Below are 22,857 nucleotides of genomic sequence, written 5' to 3' on the forward strand. Positions count from 1 at the left end.
AAATTCTGGGTAGCTTACCAGGCCTGTAAGGTTTCCGCTTCCTTTTTTTGCTATCATCTGTCTCCTCGGCTCCTCCTTTGAGCCCCTCACAGTCAGCCATGCCTTCATTTCCCTCTGCACCACCTTCTCTGTCAGGGCTTCCAGGGTTCTCCATTTTGGGTTCACATTCCATGGGCTCCCCACAGCCTACATACAAAGAATAACATTGACTTTGCACACAGTCTTACATTAAGAAGGAGCTAAACACCCCTGAAAATGGTCCACACACCAGTGGATGAGCAGAAAGTGTGCCAACCTTTTCCCTCTTCCCCTTCTCCGTCAACCTCCCTCAGATCCATTCCATCAGGACCTCCTTCACAACACAGAGTGCCGAGACGGGAGCGACGCTGCCGTCTCTTGTGTAGGGGAGACATGGAGATGCTACGAAGCAGGGACATACCCGACTCCGTAAGCCACACACCCTCCAACCGGTAGAACTGGGGTTCTGTAACATGACATTTGCAAGTGCCTTTCAATAAAAACAAACAAAAGATGACCATGTAGAATGTGCTTGTGATAACTAACATAAAAAAGCAAAATCCACAAACCTGGCTCTTTGATCTTTATTGAAGCCATAATGGCTGACTCTACTACTGTGAGAAAAGGAAAAAAGCAGGTAGAGAAAGCCAAAGAAAATAATGTCATCAGTACATACAGAAGAATATCCAGTGTATATATTTTTGTAAACGGTAGTCTTCATGTCTTCAGTTTTAAAGTAGTGTTGTTCAGAGACTTACCCACAGGTTTTGGAACATATGGGGTGCAGGATGTGCATGCAAAGCCCTCATCAGAAGCTTGTTCCACCTCATCCTCTGTGTACAAACTCTCACACACAGCATGGACCCATCTGCACAGGCACACAGAAATACACTGATCCGCATGCTTTTCATAACAAATCACACCGCAAATCAAAGATGTTATGGAATAATTCATGACATGAAAAATACATTAATAATCCATTCCCCACTTGTGTTCATTAGCTGCAGTCTCATGAATACCTCAGTTTCTGAGTCTGCTGTGTGCATGTTTAGTTCTAATGAGCGGCACCCACCGATCGCAGTACTGACACTGCAGCAGCAGTTCCTCCTCCATGAAGTTTTCTCTGCATACTGGACAAGTGACAAGGCTGGCGCAGGGTCCACAGTGGGTGTAGTTGTTCTGCCACTCACAGTGGAAACCCGGTGAGTTGGAACCACACTGCACACAGCACACACACCTGCACAGAAGTAACAATTATACAGTTAATATGGAAGGTTAAAAAAAAAAAAAAAAAGATGTCGGTGTGAGTGGTGGGCCAATGCTGCAGAAGCAAGAGGCAGAGGGATAGGCCTCTGACTTGCTAATGCAGGACTGAAGCATGAGTGTTTTACATAATATGCAAATTTACATGTATTCATTTCCATTTGACCCCATTCAAAGCTGCAAGGCTGAACGAAGCATTGTGCTCTTAAGAGTTTAAATTTGTTTTTTACCATTTGCACTTCCAACCACCCTTAGGAACATTGTGCAGGGGTGGGTCCAAGCAGTAGGTGTGATAACTGACATCACAGTCATCACACAGCAGCAGACGGGATGGGTCCGAAGCCTTTCCACACACCTCACACACAATACATTCCAGACAGCGCCAGCCCTTACGGAGCATCGTCTTGGTGATCTACAGGAGACATCAAGTTTAATCTATCAGAACTTGCAAAAAATACAGTGATTAAAAAATATATCAAAGGATGACATACTTACTTTGCTGTTCACACAGTAAGGATGGTAACACTGAGCACACTGGGCACAAGCCAACAACTGCCCTTCTGTACCTTTTCCAAAACTGCCACACACAACACACATATCCTAAAACGGGGGAGAGAAAATGAGAAGGAAAAATAAGAGAGGAAACAAGTTTATGTTGCATCTGAAAGTGATAACTGTGGTTTTTAGCACAACAAGTGCCACAGGATGATCAGAAATTACATACTATAAACTAGGAATGCAAAAATCTTTTTCAGTCCCGATTCCAAGTACCAATATGAAACCTGTGTTTAACAAATAAGCTGTGGAAGAGACTGTGAGCATTCTTTTATGTGTAAGGCAATATCTGGCTTAACTTAAATGTTGCTTTCCCAACATTGGAAAACAAATAGATTTTTCAGATAAAGATTTACGGATTTCTTATTTATCATTAAAATAATAAGTAATCATGCCCCAGCGACTTGGTAAAAAAGTCTTCAAAATTAACAGGAATTACAATTCAAGTATGAACATTTTAATCCCAGCGACAATATGTCCATCTGGTTTTTGATTTTCATTTTGCTGGTTGTTTCTTTAGATGTGTTCTTGTACTTCCTGTTGTACTGTTTTTCTGTGTTCTTTTCTTTAACCCCTGAGCTTTGGTTACATTGGCTTTTGGATCTCATATGGGTCTAAAGTGGTCTATAAGTGGTCTAAATATGATGAATCATAGCCATGCTCTCGACAGTGGCGTGGGGAGCTGTTCACAGACGTGCTGGTAGGCTATGTTTGCGGTCGTACGGTTGGTAAATGCAGTTACAGGAGGTTCTGTTTGGCGGCCCAGTGTAGCTGTTGCACGCGTAATTTCCAACCACCCAGCACTCCTAATCTTTCCGTCTCTTTTTCTGGAGCTTTGCGAAGTAATGTTAGCATTAGCTGACATGAAGCCAGTTTAACTTGCTTATAAGTAAGCATTGAGGTACCATCACTAGGCAAGGGGTCTGTTCAATCAGGCTGTTAAATTGCAAAATTTCAGTCCAGAAAACCAGACATGCTTGTTGTTGAAAGTAAATTATTCTAAAAGCGCAGCAACCTAATCCAGAGTAGTATGGAAGCATTTCTCTTCATCAGAGTGAGACTACTGGTGTGCTGCTGACACATCGTACACACTTGTACACGTAAACATGGACTTCGATTGAAGAGATCGACCCATCATCACTGAAATTTGCTACTGCAGCTATTTGAGTGAGCATCTACCAAATATCCAACATCACTTCCGGTGCAATTGTGCATCCCTAACTACAACAAGAGATGTACCTGGAGCAGGACAAATTTATCAGTGTTTGAGAAAAGAACCACTGTGTTCTGCATGGTGTCATCTTCCTCATCATCTTCCTCCTTGTTCATTCCAGTGTCTGCGGTCATGCTTAGCTGTGGGGCAGGGGATAAATGGTTACATATACATACACACATTGCCAAAATATGTATTTAAATGACAAAAATAGTGATTATGAACACATAAAAGTGAAAGAATATAAAATAACATCTCAATGGCATGTAAAGTACAGCTCACCAAGAAGGCATCAATGCAAGAGGCCATGGCCTTGAGGCGTGACCTCCCACCACGCCCCCTCCCTCCACCACCCCCTCGAGGTCTACGCTTCCCTGGAAAACTATTGCTTCGCCCCTACAAGAAGAGAAAAAAAAAATAATTTAAATGCTGTGCTCATGCTGTGACAATAAGATAATGGAATCTTAAAAAACAAGAATTAAAGTAGAATGTCAGCTGGTTAAACACAAACGCTCAATAAATATAAACCAACTTGTACATGGTGACCTCACCTGTTTAACCCGTGAGCGGCCTGGGGATCCTCTGCGTTTTGCCTTTTCTCTGTCGCTTCTGAGGGGTTCGAAGGGAAGCGAGTCGTCAGTCTCCGTAAGCAGGTTGTCTGTGTGCGAGCGGCCAGCAGGTACAAGGCCAAATTCCATGGAGAGCTGAGGATCGGGTTCTCCCGGAGACCCCAGAAAGCCACTGCTGCTCTCATCTCCATGGCTCATGTTGGACATCTCGTCCAGCAGCAATTCCGGCTTAACCTCTTGCTCATGCAGTTCCTGCTTTATGTCCTCATTAAGTCCTTCTTTCATTGGCTCGTCATCCTCTTCTTCCTCCTCCTCCTCAGAGTGAAGTAGCAAACTCCCCTCCATGTCCACAGCAGAGGGGGCCTCTTGTGTGTCTACTGATAAAGAAAGAGGAGGAGAAGACTCGGGGTCCTGGGATAGACTTATTTCCTGCTGATTAGCCATGGGCAAATGCTCCGTTTTATCCACAGAGGCAGGAGAAGCTGGTAACTTTGGTGGATCCTTGCTTAATGGTTCTGTGATTGGTATACCATCAGAGCCGCTGTTTAATAACTCTGGTGATAGCTCTTGTTGCACTGAGGGAGTAGCCTCCTGCTTCTCCTCCTCTCTCTCTATATCCATACTTTCAGGGCCCTGCTCTAACACCAGTGTTGGTTCTACTTTTGGGTCGTCAGACCGTGTCTCTGCTGTGGGGTCCTGGGAAGGGGTGGCTTGGGTCACCTGGCTGACTGCCTCTTTTGCTCTCTCTTCATCAGCAGGTAGACAAGAGGCTCCCTGTTCTGTTGTTGCACATTCTACATTTGAGATTAAGGAATGCGTGGTTATTAGGGTCAACATTTATAAATCTATCATTAGTTACGGCACAACATCATACAAATAAAGTACTGCTTTGTGTTCATTTTCAAATATGTATGTCTAGAATGTATTCTGAGTTTACCTGTAGACTCGATTGAAGCAGCAGGCGCCTCAGAAGTGAATTCTTCTGTTGCTACCTTTGACTCTTCCTTCTTGATACTCTCCCCAATGTCTATTGTCGCAGCAACTGCAGAATCCACCCCTGAAACCAAAAGTGGTTCATTTAAATAGGAACATGGAAATAAACAAGTTACATTCCTTTACAGGTCCAATAAATGATTGGCATGTCTTGTAAGCTTTTTTTATGTTGCGTCAGACTTACCCAAGTCCATAGGGGTCTCTTTTTCAGTTGTGGCCTCTGATGTGCCCGTCTCTGATGCGCCTCTCAGTCCTGGTGTCACCTGATGTAAGTTTGCGCGCTCTTCTGTTACCATATCTACATCCGTTTGGATTGTCATCTCCACCAAATCCACGTGTCCTTCTGTCTCCTCAGAAACCTCTCTAGTCTGTATCTCTGCTGTGTATGGTTGAGTGACAGGCTGCTGCTGATCTTCCTTGCAAAGCAGGCAAATGCACTTGGCTTGTGGAAGCTCCCCTGGTAAAGCACACTCGCTGTGCACCCACCTAGGACAATAAAGAGACCATGAAAAAAAATAATTTATGACAACATGGGTGTTAAGCCCACACATGACAGCTACCTCCAAAGAAAACTCTAGCGCTTATGCGCATTAAACTAACCTGTGGCACATGCTGCAGCACTGCAGAGTGACAGATGGGTTGGCAGCTTTGCTGCACACGCCACACACAGAGCTGCGGTGATGCTGGCAGCCTTCACACACGGTGTAGTTGTCAAACCACTGGGCTGAACCTGGCAGCACCAATCCACGGACACCACACTCCGTACATATACGACACCTCTGAAATGATACAGATTATGGGGATAAAATGTAAACCAAATGATAATAGCAAGAATCTTTCTCTCAAATGTCCTGATATATAAAAGTTTTTCTGACAAAAAGTCTTAAAAAAGTCAATTAAGATGCTTTCACAGTAAGTTTCCAAGGTAAAGTCATCACAATGTACAGAGGTGAATAACCAATGTGACGTACTCTGCATTTCCATGGGTCAGAGGGAACAGAATCCATGGCAGGCTGGAGACAGAAGGTGTGGTAGCCCTTATCACAGGCATCGCATACCAACATTTTGGAGTCTTCTCCCGGTTGTCTAAGAAAATGAAGAATTGAGACATTACTGTTAAAATTGGGAAATAAAGCTCAAGTACAACGAGAAACTTGTCTTTACAAAAAAACAATGTAAATATCATACAAAACATTAGAGAGGACATCTGAATTGCTCATATAGGGGGAAACTTGACTCACCTGCAAGTCTGACACACTTTACACTCTGGGCACTGCCACCCTGCTCGCTGAATGGGCGTGGCACCAATCTCCAGACAGGCCGCATGATAATGTAGGCCACAACCCGTACAGAACAGCAAGTCCGTCAGCTCCCCTGCTGAGTCACACACTGCACACCAAGCCTCTTCACCTGCTATAAAAAAAATACAGATGAATGAGTGTTGGAAAAGTAAAATCACACAGAATGATTTGATTCTTTTAGCTCAACATGAAAGTGAACAGGGAATAATCACAAGGTAGGTACCTAGTGGCCACTTTTAAAGTAAAGTATGTATTTTTTCAAATTTGAGAAAGTTTCAAATTGTTAGAAAAGACAGACCACCAAAGACTGTTTTTCTAACTTTTAATTTATGCAGGCAGCTGATATATTGTGAAAAAAATAAGAGCATGAAAATGTTCAAAACCTTGAAAAATTAACAGTCTACAAACTGACAAAACATAAACCAAAATCAATATGGAGCAAACAAATACTGAGTAAGAGTTACAGCTTTGGACTTCAGTGCACCTCAATGATATTTACAGCTGTTAATCATCTTTGCTTACCACAAGCCTTATACCGCGAGCATGCCCTAAGTAATGACATCACAATTTCGATGAAGACTGTCTGGTTCTCTTACCCAACTCCTCTGCCTTGTCTATGTGCTCTGGACAGAGGAGGATCAGCTGCTTCATGGACTGGAAGGATCCACTGGCTGCTGAGCAGGGGAAGTGGTAGAACCGTGAGCAGCCCTCAGCGTGGCATCGAATGGTTGCACCCAGCCTTTTGCAGTATTCACAAAGCTGAAACAAACCAAGGGTAACAAATAAGATTTTGTGATGGAAGTCTTTGCCAATACCTGTATTCCCACCTGATACTATCCAATCCAAGTCTAAAGACAGCGCACTTACCCGCTGTGTCCCTGAGATAACGGCCTTATCCACGTTCTCCAGCTCCTCATTCTCCAATCGCTTCACTCCCTCCGACCACACCGCACACCAGTGATGAACCCAACAGCCCCCTGTTCATTATAAAGCCCAACATCAGAAACATTTCTAACCAAATGTCAATTCCACATCTGTATGTTGTATGTCTAGTAGATGGAACCTATGTTTGTTGTGCGCTAATGAAGTATAACAGTGTAATGATTTAAATCTAACCTGAGTCGTCAAAGAGTGCCGCCAGACAGGGGGAGTTGGAAAATCCAATGGAAGACAGGTCATCATTCCCGGGCTGTGGCAGTGGGGAAGCTGATGGCTTAAGAGTCAGCCGCTCTGAAGATGGCCCAAACTGTCTCAGTTCCCGCTGTCCATGCAGGCTCCGCTCCACACAGTTACAAAGCGCACAGGCTCGAACGCTCTCTCTGTACAATCAGCGATCCAGAGATACAGAGATTAACAACAGCATCTTGGGATGATCACCACGACAGTGTATACGATATCCTTTATGATCTCGCTGGAAAAACTTACACAGGTGTGCTAGAAGAGGCTACAGTAGCACCAGGCGCATCCTCAGCAGCAGGAAGGGCTTTGGACTCCTCCTCAGAGGAGACAAGCTGCTTTGAAGGGGCATTGTCATCAGCTAGAGAACAGAAAAGAGAAACTCTCACTTAAAAGCAAACACTGCATGAACCAATGAAAATAAAATGTTTTCTCCTAACCCATACTGGCTATCTGCTATGGAGAAGTAAAAACATTCTCACTCATTTTGCTCTATTGTCATCACCTCTAATAAATTAAGCTTATAAATTTCAATTGTGAGAAAATGTTTTTTAAAAAGTGCTTCTGTGATCAACCAAGTGCATTTCTCTTTTAGGACAAAGGCACAGTGATATTATTCATCTTCCTGAAAAATAGTGTACATTGATAATGGATGACATTGGGACATGGGGAAAAAGAAAAATGTACCTGTTGGTTCAGAGTCATTCTCTTCGCAGTTTGATTTCTGCTCGTCCATCCCCTGTACTGATTGTGACCTCCTTGACAGAGATCTGCAATTTAAAAGAATAAGTAAATGTTGAATCAGAAGTAGTATAGCTTAATAAAATTATTTACAGAATGTACACAATCTTTCGTCATTGTCTCTCATCACTGGATATGCCTTTAACACCAGGTCTGTTTCACTGTATAATGAATGTAGATTCGATGATGTTGAGGGAATGACTAAACACATGATATTTAGGTTTGCTCCGAAGAAAAATGAAAAGCTAAGCAATAACCAAAATAGAATATGGCACTGTTCATTAGCCAGAATGTTTACCATTACAGTGAAGGAATCCCTAAAATGCATCTTCAATTTACTAAACATAAGTCTCCCTAATCGTCAAAAAACACGTTTCATATAAAGACTTCAAACCAAGAATGCAGCCAATTGAATATGGCTGTTATGTCCTCACTTTAGATGATTTCCTTGGGTTAATCTGACTTACGTTAGGACCAATGCAATCGAGCTTTCTCGCAAACTCATGAAAATAGCGCGAGGGTTACAGGAGACAGATCAATCGGAAAACGCTTTAACAATTCAACATATTATTTACCCAGCAATGCATAATCCAAATCGGTGAAACTGCTACGTGAAAAAGCACGAAATGTTAAAACTAAAATGGTGTTTTCCCAAATAAAACAACCATAAATCGGGATACACAAAGAAAACACAACTTCCGTATGCATGACTTCCTGTTGCAGCGACGCTCCTGTCGTGCTGAACCTTTGTCGCTCGCTTCATAGTTCCGCTATGAGATTCAGGCCATTAACAAAAATACTGTAAAACAAACAATGCAGGGGTGGACGGGCTCGCCATTATTTTCATCCACACAGCCAATCACAGGAAGTCATCTCATCTCAAGTCATTTTTAACGCTTAAAAGACAATTAGCAAACGATACTTAAAAATAGGGGTCGATCGGCGTCGATTCGCATGGGTTATTTCACTTATGGTCTGGCTGCCTCAGTGATATTTGTTGATATCATCGTGAATATCCGCATTTTAGAAAATAGGACAATCGAGAGAGTCGCCCGTAATGCGATGCTATGTGTCCTGATGTAACAGACTCAAAACAATAAACGTAACAGTGACTTTGACATACAGATCAAGCTAAGAGTCTCGCAATGTTTCCCCAGTTACAAAACATAAACTGTGCAATCATAGTTTGAAAAGCCATACATATGTTCCCTATTCATTTCGACATGTTCCCTATTCATTCAGCTGGAAATAGATCCCAGTCCGAGGACGGGAGCGCTTGTTGAAGTGTTTTCAATGCACATGAGCAGAAACTAATCACACATCAAGACCAAAATGTAATGAATTATAACACCTAACCAATGCCAATGTGCATGTAGCTTTGTCAAATGTATTTAGGGGTGTTTTCAAATGGCTGTCCAGTTACAGAGTCGGTACTTAAACATTACAGCCAAAATAAACACACATGCATTATTAACCTAACGTTAAGCTACACATTACACAGTACGGTATGCCGCTACATTACACCGCCGTTTAGCAAATGGCTCCAAAAGCTTTCATGGCAGAATACAGTTGAGTTGATGGACAAAATGAATTTCTGCATGTAACGTTAATCGGTGGCAGCAGCACTGGAAACACACTCTCCGTCTCTCTTTTAGACAACAAACTAACATCAAATCCAAAACCACAACAAACAGAAAACCTAACTGGTGTTGAAGCACAGCTAGTGAGGATACAAAATGGGCTTTCTCCTTTCAAATTAAGTTGGCAACGTCCAGAGCAAAAGTGATGACATGATGGCTAACGTTAAGTTAACGTCTTAACATCCTGGCTAGCTGAGTTAACGCGAAAAGTGTTTACGTTACAAATTAACTTTCACGGTAAATGTGCTTATTCTGATTTAGTACTATTAGCTAACAACATTTGCTATTTGTTGCAATGCCACTGTGAAAGCTATTGAGGTTTAATAGTTGAATAATTGCAGAGCTAAGCACTATTCCTCAATGTAAACACCGACTTCAAAGGGTTGGCTCTGTCCAGGAAATAGCCTGGTCCCTGTCACTGGCGACGGGTAGGCAGGGAAAAGCTAACAACTACCAACGGTGACGTAGCAGCAAAGTGTCCCGAAGAGGCTAAACTACGAGAAATATAAACAACCTCATGCACAGGCGCATACACTTTTAAAAATGTCAACCGACTGCCAATTGGACAGCACCTTGGACGTAGCCAACGAAGAACATATTTCAACCCAAAGTTAGCACCCAGGTAACATGGCTAGGTCTCCAGTAAATAGACACTCCCATGTAGCCGAAGCTAACAGCTAAGTGTTACCGATAGCAGAGCTAACATTACCCGGTCTAAGGTCAGGGTTGGTGTGTCTTAAGGTATGTCTGTTGCAAGTAGTTCAAAGAGGCCATAATTAAAACAGCTCACCTCACAAAAACAATATCGTCTCCTCATACATCAGCAAAATCCAAACAGCCACACAGCGTCCCAAAATGCTGATGGTCGCTTCATTTTATGTACCGGACTAACGCTGCGGCTAGCCGGCTGGAGGGAGAGTGGGGGAAGTGCACGTCGGCGGAAGGCAGGCTGTGCGGTGATGCTAGCTAGCTCTCCTACTAGATGGATAATGCTATGCTTAGCTAGCTAGCCAGCAACTTGAGATTTGTGACGAGTGGTCGTACACTGCCGGGGAACTACTAAGCACCGAGACAAGCTTTCAACCAGTCCAGAAGGCCCCCCAGCTCCATGCACTGAACCCACAAACTACCTATCTGTCTGCCTCTTTGCTTGTGGATTTAGCTCGAAGGCTAATAACCTAACAGCAGCTAGCAGTAGGTCGTCAGAGCTGCTGCAAGTTTGAACAAAATAGTGCATCCGAAAATTACAGCGCCAAACTTTGTTGACACGCCAGTAAATATATTTTTCTTTAAGTTTCAGTCGACTGCAGACATTCATCTACCTAAATTTGCAGCTCAACTTTGCATGGGTACCCTTGTATGGGTCACTAGCATCTCTTCACTTCGCTGAACTGCAACGCGTCTGCATACGGCTGCTCCGCCAACTGGCTAGCCGCTGCTAGCAGTGCTAGCTAATAACAACTACGTCAAAAAATAATTCATGCAAAAGAACGAGCAAAAATGCGTGTTTTATTACTAGAGGTCAGTAAAAACGTGTCACAGGTTTAGCACAACGATGAGCAAATTTGTGCGAAGTTGATCATTTGCGACAGGACACGAGATTTTAATCTGGGGAGCGCGGACCAGTGAAATATGGTAGATATCAGATATTAGGTCATTAGATTTTCGGATCCAGGGAAGCCATTTTTCATTAGATTATTATGATTGTAGGACTAAAGCTATGTTAATATGCCTGCCGATTAATGCATTTGTTTGATAAATGATCGGCCACAATCTAACCGAGTCCGATTAGATTCATATTTCATGAGTGCAAATTAATGCTGTAATTATCATAACAAATGTGTATTGAGGTCTTCATCGTGGTTGCTAATTCCTTATTCCGCTTGTTTTCTTTTTCTTTTTTTCAGTGCTGTGCATTGCGCACCAGGCTGAAGTGACTGAGAACAATTGGGAAGAGTAATCGATGGCATACATTTGCCTATTAAACCGCGATCAAGTTTGCAGCATGTACCCTTAGAATAACCGAATTAAGAGCACCTTTTGTCGGTAATTTTGATTTGTTAAGTGATGTACTCTGGTAATTTATGGCCACATTATTTTACCTTCTTATCCAGGCAAGTGAATGCCATCCACTGTTTGTGATTTTTTTATCAAGCAACATGTGAATGAATAATCAAACTAACATATAGTTTTAGTCCTTGTGTTAAAAGGTTGACAACAAGCTCAACTCTCCAGCAGACAAAGCTGTTATCCTCTGACACCATGTTTTCAGTGGATGACTTTTCCATTTTGTAACTATCAATAATTATTTGTTCATGTGATTTAAATATGGTCTTCAACTAAGGTTCAACTGTATAGGCCTACTGTGGGTGAACACAACAGGGATCCTATGGGGGGTTGGGGTTGGCTGGGCCTTATTTATCATGAGGCTGCCTTATCACTGTGAGAAAATCACAGTGGCATGGGTGGCCAAGGAGACAGGTTCAAGAGAGTTGCTCTGATAAAGGCTCAATTCCCTACGTGTTGAGTTTTGAGTTAAAGTACGACGTGATGGCGTGTTATGATCCAACTACCTTGAATATGGCAACTTTCAGTTGTTGCACAGATTAGGGCAGAAAGACCCCTCAGAGAAAGGGTGGCACAGCCCGAAAGGAATTTAATGGAAAAAAAATCTGAAGTTCTGTAGACAACTAAACTGTGTACTATCAGTTCATGTATGTGTCTAGCTCTTTTTAATTCAGGGGCCACACATTGTGAACGAAAAAGCCTGAGGCAGTGCACGGAGTAAAGCTGAGATGTTGGAATGATCCTGTGAACTTACAGAAAATTAGGTTGGGTAACAGTCTGTCCCATTGTGAGAAGGTCACAGGTTTAATCCACATCAGTTACTGTATATCTCCTGTCATGCCCCAGAGCAAAACACTAAACTCTTACAGATAAGTAGCTTACTTAGGCTATAACTCAACACTTCTAAGTAACTGTAGAGAAGAGCATCTGCTAAATGTCTCAAATGTAAAGGTAGCGTTCGTGTTCATAAACTAACCCAGCCCGACGGCTCATCTGCAATACATCGTGTGCTATGTAAGCAGCGACAACCACCTGCTGCAGGAGGGGATGATCTGCAGCTGACCCTGCACTGCATTTGTGCAGAGGTATCTATATGCAGAATGTGCACCCCAGGGCTCAGATGAAACCACACACAGAGAGAGAAAAATGTTACAAGAATTCTTATCATATGCAGTTGGGACTCTAAAGCTCCACGTTACTAAATAAAGCCTCCAAATGTGACCTGAACTTATGAATGTTTTAGTTGTGGTATAACGCTAGAACTCGTATCCAACTGGTATACTTCCAAATAATGTAGTTGAAAGCTTTTCATAGTTATCATGAGCTATTTGCATACAGAAAACTTCAAATAGTTGACAGCAGCTCCTAATGAAACCGGAAAAGAACACCATGCCTTTTTTAAAAAAAAATAATGACTGTTGGACTTAACAGCACCCTTGAAATGGTTACAAGTAGTTGAAGAATGAAAGTGGTTTCATATTAAGTCATTTGGTTTTTGATAACTGTTCACCACATAAGACCATAAAGAATTGGTTTCTGATGCTTTAGAATATTGACAAGTCAATGTGGGGTCTTAAGCTCTATTGTTTGCAATACTAAAAACATTGACCCAGTTTGTTTGGTTGTGACACTGGACATGGATGTGGTATTTTACACAGAAACAAAATCTTTGTCAGGAAATATGTGTTTGTCCGTGCCTGAGTTTGGGGTTTGCAGGTTTTCATTTGGAAAATAGGTTATTACTGGTCCCCCTGACAGGATTAGTTAACTCCCCATTCAGCTTTAGCGAGATTGGATTAGATTTTGGGGGGGCTGAGACTGGTTGGAAGACAGTTGCCGATTGGGTGATGGGTGTAAATAGAGGCTGGTATTAGGACACCAGGCTTTTGCTATTGGCCAGTCAGCAGAGCGGGTGCTTTCCCATCTGCCTCCTGTATTTCAAGGATAATCCCCTACAATACCTCCACAGATGTTTACAACAGAGCATAAACCAGAAGAAGAGAATACAGTTTGGCTCCTCAGTGTGCAATTTGTCACAGGTATATACGTCAAAGAGTACTGGAAAAAAACAGTGCAGCCTACTTTTAAGGGATGCAGTTCGGCCTGTTTGTGATTTGTTTTCTTAATATTGTGTCTGTTTTGAGTTCATAGTTCTGACATCATAGTGTGGAGCACTCCATTCATATTTACTGTATTGTCAGTGCTGTAAAAATGCACTCACTGACACAATTACAAATCAAACAGATTTCATAGTATGTAGATTGTTACCAATAAGTTACAGCCATTACAAATCAAATAAAGGTTTGTTAAATTACAAAGTTTATTATCAATGATAGTTTTTATACAAACAAGCATTTAAGAAATGATGTGAAATAAAATTAATACCAGTTTCTCCACAAGGGGGTGTACAACCCTGGACTACAGGTCCTGAATTTAGACTTACACATTTTTCTGAACCTTTTAAAAGTAGTTTTACATTTAAAAAAATAAAGTACAGTAAATGTTTACTAGTAAATGATTGACTGCACCTCTTACAAAAAAAAAAAAATCAGTCAAGTCTAGTGGACGTAGATACACAAGACAAAGTTGTGTAAACAGTGAACTGTACTGACCCTCTTACCAGACATGGTACTTGTGACCCGAATTGATCAGTGGATACTCATTAAACTAAGAAGAAATCTGATAACTCCCTAGAAGTAGTTTTGTGATAAGGTCTGTGACTGTGATAAAGTCAAGGTGGTGGCACAGACTGGGGAAAGTACGTCTGGGCTTTTCATTAACCCGCCAGCTTGGTCGACTGGACTTCCGCGTAGGTCTCGAACACTGAAAAACATACAGTACATGACGCTCAGCTACGACACCAGTAATCGTCTTTTGCAGACGTCTCAGATTTTTAACTCAGTTTTGCTAAACCAGCAAAAGACAAATCAGCTTAACAGACAAAACTGACCCCAGAGCAAATGAAAAAAAAAAAAAATGCAGTGTTGCTCAATCAAATGACATTTTTAATTTGTTTTATGACATGACAGTGAGTGAAAATATACAATACATGTAGTGTAATTATTATAATAAAATGAAACATTTATATATTATGATTCAAAAAGTACAAAAATAAAGTTTCTGTTGTGGGAAAATCCATTCTTATCCCATTAGAATATCTTTTACATATATAACGGAAATAATTAAAAGAAATAACATGATGTACAAATAGACTATGACACAGTCATTTTGGCATGACCATCTTCACCTGCGCAGACAATTTGTCTCAACAAAATCACTCTATTACGAAGTATTACATGAGTATTAGCATGTATATCATTGTGCTAGATTACAATGCAAATGATGGTTAAATAAAAGCAAGCAAGCCAGTCCAGAAGGTTTAGCGTAAATGTGTGCACTAAAGCTGTAACACTGAACAGTGCCACAACTCAGTTTATAGTTTTAGGCTTTTAAAGGATGAAATGTGTCGCAGTCTAAAAAGATACATCCAAAACTGTACAGTAGTCTAGCATACCAGTGCACATGAGATGTCTGTCTTTGCAGGCAGTGCTCCTGTTTGATTTCTGTCCTCAGAGGTTCACTCACATTGTCTTGTTTGTTCAGAATGCCATTATTCACGGATACACCTGCTTTGTGCTTTGTGGCCAAAGTGCTACAATGAAATGGAGTCTTAGCGAGAGCTGTGTCAGTGTCTGTGGTTTGCTGTTCTTGTGTCTTCTCCCCCCATAGTAGCTGTCTAAATGAGAAGAAGAGTCGCACAGGTCCAAATGCCCAGTGTGCAAGTCCATGGTCCTCCACCAGTGCATAGCTGGATGCTAGCACCCCATCAACAAACACAGTTCCAGCTTCTGTCAATGGTGCATACACTCCCACACCCTCCTCTACTGAAACTGAGATGATTCGAGATGGACGTACTTTACCCTCTGCTGCATAAATGAGAACACAGTCTCCTGTTTTGGCTCTGCTAGCAAGCTGAGCCTGGTACTCACTGCTGTGGAGTCCGCAATGGGGGGCTAAAAAGACCAAGTGATGTGGAGTCAGGGCCAATCTACGGCCATCTTCTGTCTCCAGAGCCAGGAAAGTAGACCAGCTTTCTTGGTCTCGATGCAGAAACAAGAGGACTCGGCTAAACACGACTTGGCCTGTCCCTGACAGGGCCATGACTCTGTCCCCAGGAGCCAGTGATGACAGGCTCCTCTGCACCCCCCCAGCAACGGTGACCCGGGCCCAGCCTGGGAAACAGCCACCTTTTTCCACTGCGACAGAGTGATCTGCAGGGAAAAAAAATCCAACATGACAAAATATAGATTGCATTCATTTTTTTGACCTAAATGTCCTGTTACACAATCCACAGAAGTGATGTAATTAGACACAGTTAACGACGCGATTTACTGTGAAAGCTCTCCTTTAACTTACCAGCTTTTACCGAGCAGTGGATGTGATATTTGGACTCATAGTGGACCCAGTCAAAGCCGGCCTCCACCGCCAGCTGGGCTAGCAGACCGTACTTCTCTGTTTCTCTGTCATCTGTGGTGATATCCACGGCCCGTCCTTCATAGTGCAGAGAGCCGGTAGGGTGATGACCGTCCTCATCCCAGGCCTCTGTCACACGTAAGTGCACCCCCGGCCACTGGTTCATCACTGCAATAGCCAGCCTGTTTAAACAGTCCTTACATCTCTAAGAATAGAGAGAGACAGAGTTAACTGATAAATCAGCCAGTATGATCTGACAATATTATCTTATTACAGATACATCAGTACTGACACATGCATTGGTCGATGAGTAACAAGAATTTGCTGAATGGCCGTATGTTTGAGGACATTTAGAGACAGCGTTAAAATCTACCCCAAAGCATTGAGAATTATTCTTCCACTGTAAAATATGCAAAATATAACAGTTCTTATCTTGGCTTTTAAACCAAAGTTGAGAGATCCCTGTCAAAAATGCTTGTTGTAAATTTATGCTAAAAATGAGCATCAGCCAAGACGTCATTATAAGATTTGCCTCAAATAGAAATGTCAGCTTCAGCTCCAGTGTGGGCTGGGCTCTAGTGTAGCATCACTGTACAGAAAACTGCTGTTATGTGTAGAGTTGGAATCAGATAACTGGCTCCAATTTGGATCAGGTTCCAAGCACTTAAAATATCCAGATTCATTAAGCCAAGATTCTTGAAAATCTCTTACATACTTAACATTTAGTTTAACAGCAAAGTATATTCACACAGAACAATAGATTATACTATATATCATGCAGCTGAATGACAATCTTTGAGATTTAGTTCTTAAAAATTAAACCGTATATCATTTTTGTTGCTCAAAGTTGTTGAAAAATAGAATCAACAGAAGATCCTAAAAAATTAACTCAAAATCATTATCAATAGCACAGTGGTGTGACTAATAGCACCCGTTATGCGTAGAAATGCGAGTTATTGTATCAATATTATTGTAATGTGTAATTCTGAATGTTTCTGTTTACTTTTTTATTGTAATCCCTCTTTTAGTTTATTGTTTTGCCTTTTAAAATGTATTGTATGTTGGGAAGGAGGGAACAGTTGGGCGGCGGTTGGGCTTTTTGTGTACTTTACTGGGTTTTTCCCTCATGCATCTTTTAGATATTTCAGATTATAACCTCAAAACTTCAGCTGAGAGAGAATGGAGAAAAAAAAGTATATTCAGTTTACTTTAAAAGGCAATAATTATATTTTTAGGTGTGCCATGTAAAGTGAACAGGGGTTCACACATGCCTTCACTTTCAAGAAGTGGCACTTGCAATCATTTATTAACAGGGAGAATGGCACAACTAAAGTGTACCAGAGGCATGTACAGTATGCAAGCCTCCCATACACCTCAGTGCACAGACTGATTTCAGTGCAGCCCAGAAGAAAATGATTCCAGTGTTTCAACACCGTCTCTGGCTTCCATGTTATGATTGTCCGCTGGCATCAGCACACAATTCCTCCTCTACTCTGCTAAAGGCCATCTCAACCTTGCTCAGACAATAAAGAGTACAAGAACAAAGCTACTGTAGCCAGTTTGGCACATTCCTTGACCTTCTGGACAGGGTGACAGAATAATCAAGGCCATTCTCTGCCTTACCAGATTGTTCCAGGCATGAGTTTCTGGGTTTCACCCCTGAGACATTTGATCAGAAATGTGCGCGGTGACTTTTAACACTGTGGGCCGTGATGTTACGGACTGTGTCAGCATTGTCACAAAATAGCAGACTGAAAAATGATGTCGTCAGCAAGCGAGGTGATATACTCATTTGCTCCCGAACACATATTCTCTTGTGACTTGTGATGTGGCAGGTCTTGCGGTCCATAATTGATTGAATAAAGCTTATCTTGCGACTGAATATTAAGAAAGGTTGGGAAAGAAAGTGATGAGGGTGTGAGTTAGAGTGACGGAGGGAGAAAAAGTTGGGTGAGAAGCAGTGTGGCGGAGGGCCGAGGTTGGGACTAAAGAGAGAGGGCAGAGGGGAAGAATGTATGGGCATGGACTTGGGAATGTGACAGCAAGAGTGAGAAAGCGAGAGGGACAGAAAACAAACTGGGTACATTTTTCTCGCAATGCCATTGAAGAGAGGCGTTTCATTGTCAGAACTACAATAGTCGCTTTTCCGACGGTGCCATTACTTCAGCAGGCGGGAATTTTGTATAGGCGACCCCTCTGAGTCTCCAAATGATGCACAAAGAGCGTCTTTCACGCCTGGGCAAAAGAGGGGCACATGCACGCATACACACACTCAAACTGGGCATCAGCAGGGCACACATATACATCACTGCAGATTTCCATCACATAGAACCACTTGGGGAGGGGAAGGATCACAGATTCATATCCTAAACAATCACAGAAAGCCGCAGCATCCCAAGCAGGGTGGCATGAGTGTCAGGAAGCCCCACGGTCATCATCAGCAGTGTGGCATTCAAAATGTTTTGGCGCAACGCTGTCCCTCTCCCTGCCAAGATCTTAAATCCTCCAGGCCACCAAGTTAAACTGCCATGCGTGGATATTTCTCCTTGCAGGCACACTGAGAACCTGCCACAGGAATAGTTTTATTTGCAACAACAAAGACGTTGGTTAAAGATTAAAAGGAAGTGTTCCTGAAGGGGAACACAGTCTCTTAAAGGGTAGTGTTGAATTACATCCTGATTTTCTTATCTCAAGAAAAGGGAGGGGAAGTTTGGATAAAACTTACACACTCTGTGCGGAACATTTGTTTGTGTGTTAAGAGCCTGGTGGGGGCAGGTAATGTAGAGTACAGCAAACAATGAATGAGGTTGTGTGATTTGATTTGAAGGTGCCATGCTGGGTGTGAGCGTATGAGCTGTGAGCTGCTGTCTGTCGCTGCAAGTGAATGTAGTTGATGAATCATCCAGCAGAGGAATTGGCTTGTAAAGGTTCAAGAGACACCTGTGAGAGCATCCTTCAGTGACTCTGCAGCTCAACCACTGGCCCTTTCATTGTACTTGCCATATAACAGTCAGCAGGTTTTACTGTGGTTAAAGGAAACAAGTGATCTGGTGTATCATCCCATTCAGCAAAATCCCTAAACTCTATGACGGCTGCAGTTGATAGCACACCGATCTCACCTTAGTCATGAATCGGTCTGCGTTGGTGTTCTCCTCATCTTTGAAGACAATGTCTGGATTGTAGTTGCACACAAGTTCATTGAAGTGCTCAGAGTTGCGTGTGATCTTGCCCTCTGCTCTCCCGCTGGCACCGAGGTTGTTTTCTGAGAAGTTGGGGAAAAACTGCTTGTAGTGCATGGCTGTGAGTTTCCTGGGCCTGGGGCGGATGCCGTAGCTAGGGCCTGGTCCGCATCCCTGCACCAGCCATATACAAGTCCACACGGCAAGCAGGCCGAGCTGTGCCAGACGGCCCCACCAGGACTGCTTCATTGGGGAGGGTTGGAGTCAGTGGCTCACAGTGCCTACAGTGATACCCCAGGTCCAGGTGTGTGATAGCATGTATATGAGGGTCAAATCTTGGTCCATTCCAAATCATGTGGTATTAGAGCTGATATTTATATGACAAAAACTTACTAATTGTTGGAACATATGGGTACTTATTTTTCACTGTTTTCACTCTTGATCAGAAAAGATCTTAGTAGTACAAAGTCAGTTCTGACTCTAGAACAGTTTTGATGATTGAACTGACCAAAAGCTATAGTCCAATGAATGATCTGATTGGCCGAAACTAAATTTTCTGCAGTTTGGCATCAGCTATCAAAAATAAAAAGACATAATTGGTCTGTAAGGTTGCTCTCCAAAGATTTCGCCAGCCATGAGGCGCCTCTGAGCCTCTTGCGAGCTGAAAGTCATCTTCACACGTCCTTCGCAGGTACCAGTCTCTTCGCAGGTGTTGTTCATGTGTTTCTCATTCACTTACCGCTTCTCTCTTCACGCAGTTCCTCTGGCGAGACACACAAACTGACGCACACCAAAAGCCCGACTGCCTCCCCGCAGTTCCTATGGACGCTCCGGCGGCGCTCTCATCCTCTTTGTCCATCCAGAAATGTCCCTCTTGAGACTTTTTTTTTTTTTTTTTCCTCCTTCTCTCCTTCGTCCAACGTCTTCTGTCGCGTTTCAGAGCTCCTGGCCACCTTGCACCAGCCATTGGGTCTTATTAGCGTCCGGACAAGATTGCCCTCCCTTCCTCTGCGCGCTCTCACTGCGACAGCACACGCCTCCAATTCAACCTTACAAAGGACATATGATTAGCCTACTTCTGTTAACACAATGACCCCTCCACCCCATTAAACATTTCAGGGCAAATCAAATACTGATAGTCTGACCAACTTTTCCACCCCAGACTTTAAGTTAAATCAATGATCACCTTTCATTTTCTAAAACTTTTCAGACACATAGATGAAAATGTCAGCTTTTATTAGGCATATTTTGAGCACGTGCAGTATATTCATAGTGGAAATTCAAACATGTCAGTTGAATAACTTTGAACCAACATGCCCTTGCTTCAGTCCGCTCATCCCACCCATCAGAGCGGTCGGGTCAGCTGTGATGACTCTGTGCTTATGTTATTAATAGGCAGAGCTGAAGGTGAGGGTCTGAGAGGGAACACAAGAGTCCAGCCTTGACACCCCTGACTGGGACTTAAAGTGCTGCCTTCCTGTGTTTGGGGAGCCAGCCTGACCCCCTGAACCCAGTGCACCCAAGACCTCTCCACTGGAAACACCCGCTGGCCACATCAACATATTATTTTTATCCACCGCAGAACAATAGCTGGGAGAGTCATGAAATGTGTCAGATAATGCCAGAGAGGGGGCAGAAAAGAGAGGGATCGTTGTGTCTCAGGGGTCTGACGTCTGTAATCACATTCGGAAGCTTGAATTAATGGAGGATTAAAGGTCGAAGTGTCACCGTCCTATCTGTAGCTTCCTGGAACACTTGAGGACTCAATGCATCATGGCCAGTCTCTTCACAGTGACTTTGTTTCAAGGAATCTTCAGCCCTCTCACAACAGAGCTGCTCAGTACTTTCTGGATGTTTGTATACATACTTTTGTGTCTATGTTGCTAAAGATGCTTCAAGTTTAGATTGTGATTAAGACATCCAGTTAACATCCAGTGAGCACAAAAACATTCTTATCTAAAAATCCACAGCAAATTCTCATGCGGCGTCTAATCTAAATAGCTGCTTTTGTGCGGTGATGAGGCAAAGGTCACTGAGCTCCACAGTGACCTGAAAATGGAAAGGCATCCTTGTTAGGGAAGCTTCCAGAAGATCCCAGGATGTTGTAGGGAGGGGTGGCAAGGCGAAGCTTCATCTTCCTGTCCTTACGGTAAACATGGAGGAAGGCTCGAATCTGGCCCAAGCAACACAGATGAGAGATATCAGCCTTCACGACAAACGCAGGGAACGACTCAATCAAAAAAAAGCAACAAACACTTTCATATCTACAATTACCCGCACCGATGTTTCTCTTCAAAGCTGTACAAGTGAGGAGATTTCCATCTCACATGAAAGGGAAAGGAAGGAAGCAAACATGTGCGGGTTGGAGATGGAAATAAAGTCATTATTATTGGTTTTTATTTTGGTGCCCCCATCCTCCTGCCTCCCCCTGCCTCCTTCTGGCTCTTAGCATTTTACTTTACTCCCCCATTTCAGGATGGGAGTACATGGCTTGGTGAATGGTTGGGTTTCCTGCAAACTCACAGCACAGAAAACGAGATCTTTCCTGCCTGAGTTCGCCTGCGCTGCTTTGTTTTTTCCCACTTGGATGTCTGTGCTTGCACCTGGGCTAGTGGTCAAATACAGTACATACCTGCAAGCTAGTCTTTCCTTCTTCTGTGGATGTGCTACTGGCCTACAGGTCCACTAATGTTGGCAAATACTGGACATCTCCAAAAGCAGCCAGGGATGAAATTAGATTAAATTAAAATGAGACTGCAAGCGCTGTTTTTAAGGGTACAGGCATTGTAGAACAGAAATTAGGCTTTGAAACAATGCTGTCTTTGACATCTCAAGTGTTTGTCTTGTCTCTTGGAGCTGAATAGACACTCTGCAGGATCCACTTCCTCAGATGGAGGCCGTTTGAAGGGTTAGGGGGGAAAAGGAAAGTCAAGGAACTGACACCTAACCACCTCCCTCCTCTCTCCCAAACACACACACACACACACACTCTTGCCCACCGCTGCACCGCCCATTCCACTGTCTCTCACCATGTTATCAGTGCAGGAAGAGGCAGGGTGGTGCATTCTGATGTGGCTGCACACACTTGATGATTCTTGGCCTATGTATTGTTAACTTTGTGTTGGTGGTTACTCGCCATTTTACTGAAGGTGTTCTGTGATGACTTCAGGTGTAACACACACACTGATCTAAAATGTGAACGTCCAAGTCCAGGTTTAAGTTGCTTTGCTCAGCCTTGGTTTTGGCCCTTGAAAAAGAGCACCAGCGAGCTGAGTTTAAGGCGATGCTGCACTGAAGTGGACAATAGACTGAGAAGGGTGGAACTTCCTGGCACCAGACAAGCAGGTCAAAGGTCAGTTATGATGCTATACATTGTTTTGTGAATCTGACCCCAAGAAATTATTTACATAGTATAGATTACATAGTATTAGCTTTGAGAGTTCTCTGCTTAATTGAATCAAGTTGTGATGTTTCAGGTTTCTCCCTAAAAATGCACACACCACCATCCACCCAAAGTTAACCATGAAACAAAGGGCCTGTGCCAGTCAACTGTGTGAAGCAAGTGTGCCGTGAGTGTGCACGCAGGATGGCGGGCAGCTATGGCAAACGGACAGTGGGACCCATTATCAGTTGATTAGCGAGCAAGTCTCGCCTTTTCCTGCGAGTGGT

General features: G+C 42.9%; 2 protein-coding genes across 3 annotated transcripts in view; both read right to left on the reverse strand.

Moving 5' to 3' along the window:
* The window catches only part of kmt2d (lysine (K)-specific methyltransferase 2D), a 29,832-nt gene extending 21,986 nt beyond the window's left edge, over nucleotides 1-7,846 (reverse strand). The window contains exons 1-20 of one of the 2 annotated variants that reach the window (XM_070840310.1): nucleotides 7,776-7,846; nucleotides 7,338-7,449; nucleotides 7,029-7,231; nucleotides 6,780-6,889; nucleotides 6,509-6,671; nucleotides 5,853-6,024; nucleotides 5,583-5,697; nucleotides 5,212-5,390; nucleotides 4,796-5,097; nucleotides 4,556-4,675; nucleotides 3,601-4,412; nucleotides 3,332-3,445; nucleotides 3,076-3,189; nucleotides 1,777-1,881; nucleotides 1,512-1,693; nucleotides 1,091-1,255; nucleotides 777-886; nucleotides 588-632; nucleotides 296-484; nucleotides 19-186 (exon numbers count right to left, since the gene is read on the reverse strand). In XM_070840310.1, coding sequence (XP_070696411.1) covers nucleotides 19-186; nucleotides 296-484; nucleotides 588-632; nucleotides 777-886; nucleotides 1,091-1,255; nucleotides 1,512-1,693; nucleotides 1,777-1,881; nucleotides 3,076-3,189; nucleotides 3,332-3,445; nucleotides 3,601-4,412; nucleotides 4,556-4,675; nucleotides 4,796-5,097; nucleotides 5,212-5,390; nucleotides 5,583-5,697; nucleotides 5,853-6,024; nucleotides 6,509-6,671; nucleotides 6,780-6,889; nucleotides 7,029-7,231; nucleotides 7,338-7,449; nucleotides 7,776-7,824 — 3,529 coding nt within the window. In that variant the 5' untranslated portion in view covers nucleotides 7,825-7,846. Of the gene's footprint in view, nucleotides 1-18; nucleotides 187-295; nucleotides 485-587; nucleotides 633-776; nucleotides 887-1,090; nucleotides 1,256-1,511; nucleotides 1,694-1,776; nucleotides 1,882-3,075; nucleotides 3,190-3,331; nucleotides 3,446-3,600; nucleotides 4,413-4,555; nucleotides 4,676-4,795; nucleotides 5,098-5,211; nucleotides 5,391-5,582; nucleotides 5,698-5,852; nucleotides 6,025-6,508; nucleotides 6,672-6,779; nucleotides 6,890-7,028; nucleotides 7,232-7,337; nucleotides 7,450-7,775 lie in introns of those variants that run through there. The other variant, XM_070840309.1, reaches the window with a different exon arrangement.
* A 6,727-nt stretch (nucleotides 7,847-14,573) lies between these two features.
* dhh (desert hedgehog signaling molecule) lies at nucleotides 14,574-19,606 on the reverse strand. The gene is made up of 3 exons (XM_070839277.1): nucleotides 19,129-19,606; nucleotides 15,953-16,214; nucleotides 14,574-15,807 (listed from the first exon to the last, which is right to left on the reverse strand). Exons 1-3 carry the CDS (start codon nucleotides 19,435-19,437, stop codon nucleotides 14,978-14,980), a joined length of 1,401 nt encoding a protein of 466 aa, XP_070695378.1. The 5' UTR covers nucleotides 19,438-19,606; the 3' UTR covers nucleotides 14,574-14,977.
* Between the last annotated feature and the right edge of the window lie 3,251 nt (nucleotides 19,607-22,857).

Source organism: Pempheris klunzingeri, chromosome 11 (assembly GCF_042242105.1).
Source record: "Pempheris klunzingeri isolate RE-2024b chromosome 11, fPemKlu1.hap1, whole genome shotgun sequence".
NCBI lineage: Eukaryota > Metazoa > Chordata > Actinopteri > Acropomatiformes > Pempheridae > Pempheris > Pempheris klunzingeri.

What these genes read in the sequence shown, in the direction of transcription:
- dhh (XM_070839277.1), bottom strand. Translation starts at nt 19,437, where the DNA reads ATGAAGCAGTCCTGGTGGGGCCGTCTGGCACAGCTCGGCCTGCTTGCC. An exon ending in CAGACCGATTCATGACTAAG is followed by an intron (nt 16,215 to 19,128) that starts GTGAGATCGGTG and finishes CTCTATTCTTAG; the next exon opens with AGATGTAAGGACTGTTTAAA. An exon ending in CCACTGCTCGGTAAAAGCTG is followed by an intron (nt 15,808 to 15,952) that starts GTAAGTTAAAGG and finishes TTTTCCCTGCAG; the next exon opens with ATCACTCTGTCGCAGTGGAA.